At 38.6% G+C, this 6,675-nt stretch overlaps 1 protein-coding gene across 3 annotated transcripts in view; it reads right to left on the reverse strand.

Annotated features, from left to right (window-relative positions):
* Positions 1-6: 6 nt before the first annotated feature.
* Positions 7-6,675, reverse strand: part of LOC111869742 (E3 ubiquitin-protein ligase RNF14) — an 18,960-nt gene continuing 12,291 nt past the window's right edge. For 2 of the 3 annotated variants that reach the window (XM_023861474.2, XM_023861473.2), the window contains exons 8-11: positions 5,756-5,984; positions 3,628-3,800; positions 3,007-3,193; positions 7-921 (exon numbers count right to left, since the gene is read on the reverse strand). In XM_023861474.2, coding sequence (XP_023717242.1) covers positions 881-921; positions 3,007-3,193; positions 3,628-3,800; positions 5,756-5,984 — 630 coding nt within the window. In that variant the 3' untranslated portion in view covers positions 7-880. Of the gene's footprint in view, positions 922-2,935; positions 3,194-3,627; positions 3,801-5,755; positions 5,985-6,675 lie in introns of all 3 variants that reach the window. The other variant, XM_023861475.2, reaches the window with a different exon arrangement.

Below are 6,675 nucleotides of genomic sequence, written 5' to 3' on the forward strand. Positions count from 1 at the left end.
TTACATTTTTATACAGAACTCCATACCACTGTCCTGCCACTTGTTAAATATGTTTATATAAGCCATTTACACCTTTTACATGAAAAAGCAAGACATTAATTTTATTTCTATTACCAATTATTTGTTGATAAATTATTCATTTCTTATATGAGATCCAAGTTTATCACACTGTTGGAAATAACAACTGTGATCTTCCGAATTATGAAGCAATGCACCATAGCAGATGGTTACCAATATTTTGAAGAGACCTGCTGCTTTTATCTTCAGGTTAGAAGTTTAAGATGGAGGTGGTATGTTCCTCTGAAACACTGGTAACTATGCACAAGACAGAATGGTGTCCTAACCCAGAAATATAATGTATGTGGTATCTGTACTTAATAATTTCTTTATCAAAATAAAATAACAGTAATGGTAACACATCTGCAGGAATAGAAAATTTATGCAGTTAGCAAATAGCCTTTCTGAGTTCTACTCAAAATTTCTTGTTTATGCTAAAGATACCTTGTTACACACCATGCCAAAAGGCATAAATGAGGTGGGAAGACAAAGCACACATTCTACATAACATCAGAGTGAGGTGAGTGGTGGTTGAGCAAGATATTCCCAGCAGAAGTGCTTCAGGGATTGCTAATGTCAATTACTGCCACATTTGTCCCATATTTCATGTCACACCAGTTAACATTTCAATGATGAAATCTGGTATTATTGCTGCAGGAGGGGGGGACTTCCCAGGCCAGTTTAATTTTTGTTCAAATTTGTTCACCATAAACCCTATCGTACATATATATACAAACAAACAAACAAAATGCAAATTATAACATGTTCCAAAAATGATTTACTTGTGCACATTATACAATTACTGAGAGAGCACTGTTTTTTTTCATGTTCCTCTTTCCTTCTGTGTGACTTTTTCCTCGCCCACTGTAAAAAAGGAAAATGGAACTAATAATTTACATGTCTGTACAATGTAGCATCTCAAATGTTGACTAAATTTGTCAGCAAAATAATTTATGACAGCATGAATTAACTCTTATTAACAAGAGATTTATATCTGAACTAGCTGTGCCTGGCCACGCTTTGCTGTGGCTCGCTGATGCCTGTTCTTCTCCAGTTAGTTTGATTTGCAAATACTCGACGCATTGCTTCTGCTCGGCGAGTACAACGACCCAAGTTTGATCTTCTGTGAGGCATTATTTGAATGAACTAAAGCAGATCGATTGCACTGATGAAGAAAAAAATGCTAGCAACGGGCCACTGTTATTGTGTTTCCATGGAAGTATACGCTAACTGTTCTAGCGTTACTATTGAAACGACTGCTGCGAATGCAACGTTGAGTCAAAATTTCGAAGCGCTCGGACGGGATAGGGAATACATTATCGAAGAGTTAGTTTCATCTGTTGCTTAGGAAATGCTAGCAATGGGCCACTGTTATTGCGTTTCAATGGAAGTATACGCTGTTCTAGCGTTACTATTGAAACGACTGCTGGATTTCGAAGCGATCGGTGAAGAACTTTCGGAGATCTTCGATAAGAGAAAACGAACATTTACATTTTTATTTAACACTCTTCGGAGCTGGACTATCATAACCTGGTTTCGGACGCAATAGAGGGCACGATCTGTTGTTAGCAATGGCCCACTGTTATTGCGTTTCCATGACACAGCCCAATTCCAAGGCAATGTCACAGGAAAAATTAAATCAAAATGAAAATAAATCAAAACTGTTTATATTCGGCGTTGGCTATCCCAAGACTAACTCCTTTGGCGCTTACCTCCAGGCTCTCTTCTGTATCCTTTGGCATCTGCCCCGAGAATGACTGCTTCTTGTCCAAGGTGGGCTATTTATACCTCGGCGGATGCTGTGATTTCACTCGGAATCTCTTGTGATACTTGTGACCTCGTGATACTGAACAGTCGCCGGAGCTAAACTCTCTTATACATATAGCCAGCGCTCGGACGGGATAGGGAATACCTTATCGAAGAGTTAGTTTCATCTGTTGCTTAGGAAATGCTAGCAACGGCAAACTGTTATTGCGTTTCCATGGAAGTATACGCTAACTGTTCTAGCGTTACAATTGAAACGACTGCTGGATTCGGAACATGTGGCAGGTTTTTACCTGTTTTTACCTGTCACGGGTGTGATATCTACATAATAGGCACACAGAAACATGCGGGTGTTCGAATGCAACGTTGTGTCAAAATTTCGAAGCGATCGGTGAAGAAGTTTCGGAGATCTTAGGTAAGACTCAAACGAACATTTACATTTTTAGATAATGGGATATTTCTTTCTACTCATTATCAATGCATCTATTTCTAAATCAGTCCCACCAGAATGGCTATTTGTGATTAATGCCACACCAATGAACAGAAAAAAAAATGGACTAAACCTACAACTAATCATGTCATAGTATTTCTGATATAGTTCTAGAAATTTTCAGCCTTCAGTAAGATAAAAGAATGGATCAAATCACCACATTAACCACTTCAATCATGTGTTGAAAAATGTCATAAACCTTTAATATATTAATTTAAGCATAACAATATAATAAATATTGATAAAGTGCTTTAGACTATTAATTAAAAAGTGTCTGTGATATTCCATACTATAGAATGCTATACAGTATAACCTTATGCTTTAGACTGTGACTTATCTTACATGCAAATGTAGAGGGACAATCTCATATTCGACCACATCACAGTACATAGTGACAATGGCCCATTATAGCATCTTTGTTCTCCAGATGCAAATTAAATGTTGTTAAATTCTTAAATCATTAACATTTATAAATATATTATGCTCTATTACAAAAATTTCCATAACATTAGGAATGAGTTAATTTTAAAACTACTACTACTTCCAAACCTCAAATAAAGAATCACAATAATCAAACCCAGTTGTGTTATCAATAAAATTTTAACCTGCACCAGTATTCATTACCTTTTGTTAAATATAGCCCCCAGAAAGAGAGTCACTGTTTCAGTCATCATCATCATTTTCATGAAAGATACCTTCAGCCTCCCACCAATCATCTTCTTCATCTGAAACTTGCACTCCATGAAACAAGAGATTGTAACACTTGGAAGCAGGGTTGTTGAAATGTAGGTATGGACGCTCAGGATTAAGGCGTTGTTCACAGAGCCAACAGAAGGAGGTGTTGCACTTCCAGCAAACCATTTTGTTGCATCCCTCTGATTTCTGAGGAGAAAAAAAATTACAGTGAAAATGGGAAAAGGATGAGTTTCAGCAGTTTGAAGGTAAAGCCTGGTAAAGTTACTTGCTGCAGACACAGAACAGAATGAACGTTGCGTAACTGCATTCTGATAACACATGTAGAGAATGGGAATATCCTCAAAAGAGATGAAGCATAAAAATATGAAACGACAATACATGTTTTGGGAGAGAGATAAAGACCATCTAACCACAGGTTTTACAGAGAACACTGTCACATCTTCATTTCCACAAGTTATATAAACAATGAGATGCAATGAGCAGTAGTTTAGTATATTTATTAAAAAAATTATAAAATCCTAAATGTCATGGAATGGGGTCTTGTCTGAAGTGGTATTTATTGATTCAGTAAATTATTAGTGCACCAATTTGAATTTACTTAAATCTGCTCTGCCAATTACCTCTATAGCAGCATTGCAACTGGGACACTTCTTGCTGTTAGTAAAGACCCATATCTCAGAAAGTGACGTGTCCACCAAAGTCTGCAACTGTTTCTTGCCATAACGCTGCTCCATTTGCACCCTCCTTTCTTCACTTGCATTAGAGTATTCTTCTACCAGGTGGCGTTTTTCATCTGCATTAAATACCCCAAGTCATTAATTAAAAGTAAATTTATTCCATGATAAAAGAAATAGAACTGAAAATCAGAGTATTAGACACCATTAATCATTCTGCAAATTGACTCAGGGTAGCAACCAGTGGCTGTCTCTTGTGGACATGGTAATGTAGAATATTATCTACTGGGGTGTTGCATGTTCAGGGTCAAGAACAAACACTCAGGGACCTGAGCTTGCTGCTTCTTTGGTTTACTCTCGATCCTGAAGATAGAAACAGTATGTTCTTCTGAAACACCAATAAAATTTTAACAGATTACATGGCAATCTCTCACAGTCATGAAGCTTTGGGCCTGTAAAAGGCAGAGTTCTTCCATAGCCATTAGATTTTCACAAAGCATTCTACTCATGAACAGAGAGATAACTAATTATTTATAGGACATGGTAGTCTTGGGAGACCACCTCTGTGGTCTACTGGTCAGAGTTCCTGCTTCGACTCCTGGCGCTACCAGATTTTCCGATAAGTAGTGGGTCTGGAACAGGCTCCATTCAGCCATAACTGAGGAGCTATTTCATGGAAATAGTGGCTCCGATCTAGAAACCCGAAACTAACGGCTGCGGGGATTCGTTGCACTGACCATGTGACACCCTCTATCCGCTAAAGTTGGCACTAGCTTCACTGACAAGCAGCAGTAGCTTGGTTGGTATAGTTCGCTTGCAGACTAAAACCACAGAGTTTGTTTTGTTTTTGTTTGATAGTCTTGGGATATGACACTGGGTTCTCATTCAGACAGCTCTTGAGTTCGATATCCAATTGGATCTATGTGAAGATGTTTCTGCTCACAGACTGAAAACATCACCTCTACTGAAGAATAAAACTTAAAAGATGTGAAGAATACCAAATGCCCTATATGGTTTGGAGCCCACATTAAGACACACATCATTCACATGATTACCTTCATACCAAGGGTTACAGAGTATGTCTTGTCAGTGCCGCCACCCTAGATATGGATTTTATGTCCATATTGGTGGGAAGAAGCCAGGCCATATGTGGGGCACTAGAAACCAGTCAACTGTAGGGCATTATTTTATCCTGTTACAAAATCTGACATGAAAGCAGAAAATTTTTGGAAGAAAATTAGATGGTCTATATGGATGTCTAGACAGGATGTATGGCCCTACTGAGGAAGTCTGAATTCAAATTCCAAAATCTGATAATCAGAAAGATAAAAATTTATATTAGGTTAAGGGCTTCCAAGACTTTTTTAAGATTTCTTTCTGAACCATTTCGACTGATGTTCACATCCATGTTATTCATTATCATGATCATTTTGTTCGGAACATACAGTGAAATGGGAGCCAGGATAGAGCAGTTGGTATAGTGACTGGCAACAGACCAGATGACCAAAGGGTCTGAGTTGAAGTCCCAGTAAGGTCTACAATTTTCTCTTCTCCATGTCAAGCAGACCAACTCGGGTCCATCCAGCCTCATATCCAATGGGTAACGGGGGCTCTTTCCCAGGGGATAAAGTGGCAAGGGCTTAATTAGTCAAGCACAGGGAGAAATTTACCTTTTATACATAGCAAAATTGCTATTTCATGAAACTCTAGGGGGGGGTGGCTTTCCTTGTCCTAAATCAAAGTTTTCACTTAAAAATTACATCAAGAAACTGTTCATCTTTTTGTAAGGCTTATTGTACATAATTACGAATTCTGGAATGCAGAAAATTTCTTAGATCAAATGTGGATTATTCACTAAATAAAAACTCATTACATAAAGAAAAATAACAATTCGTTTAGATTTTGGCTTCATGCACAATCATAAAAAAAATTAATTAAATACAGGGCTTCTCTAAATTTAGGCACACTAACTTGGATTCTGTTGTAACTGAATACAGCAGTGACGAAAAACACTGAAGGATAAGTTGGTGAAATAGGTATCAAAATTGTTGTTATAATTTATAACTGTGCTCACGTGCTCTAAATCTGCAGGGTTCAATGCCATGATACACCATCCTGCAGTAGATACAGAATACATAGCTACATGACGGACATGCTGCCATCTTCTCTCCGGGTTCGACAGCCACTGGATACTGACAAGCAGGCCTTGGACAATACAGCACATCTTCCATTGTATCCAACAAGGTTGACAGAAGTACAGAGTCATAGCGCGAGAACAGTTCTGCACTCACCAGCTCTTGAACCTATAAACAAGACAAAACAAAAATGTGTGTTATAAAACAGAATGGTAGATTTGGTATACAAATACAAAGTACCCAGTATGAGCACTAGTCAGCTACCCTGTGCTCAACCCTTTTAATATAACAATTTAACGGTCACATCTTTTTTTCTAACTCACTGATGGATAATTTCATCTTTATTTTTTGCATCCTCTTGTATATCATGTATTAATGGTATTGTAACGGATTTGATTAACACATTTGCCAGGTAACAGCTCTGTCAACACAGTCCAACACACAACAACAGAGGAAGCCGTGTTTTCTGTAGATCCAATCGATGCATCAATAGACTGGCTGGATAGCGATCACGTGACATGTGCTTCCTGTGATGCATGTCCATTCAGCGGCTATATGAGTAAGAGTCCAGGAGAGGGCCGCGTCATAGCTCAAGCGGTTGGTCGCTGGCTTCCCACCGTGGCAGCCCGAGTTCGATCCCCAGTCTGGTCAAGTGGGATTTGTGGTTGACAAAGTAGTGCTGGGGTCGGTTTTCTCCGAGTACTTCAGTATCCCCTGCCAATCTTCATTCCGCCAAATTCTCCATCATCATAATCACATGGAGCAGGCTGCAATAGGCCAACCAGTGGCCGCCATGCCAAGTGGACCCAGTTGGACTCCAACCCCCCCCTAAGTGAATTAAACAAAAAAAAAAAAAAAA

The sequence above is a fragment of the Cryptotermes secundus genome, unplaced genomic scaffold, assembly GCF_002891405.2.
Source record: "Cryptotermes secundus unplaced genomic scaffold, Csec_1.0 scaffold93, whole genome shotgun sequence".
Classification (NCBI taxonomy): domain Eukaryota; kingdom Metazoa; phylum Arthropoda; class Insecta; order Blattodea; family Kalotermitidae; genus Cryptotermes; species Cryptotermes secundus.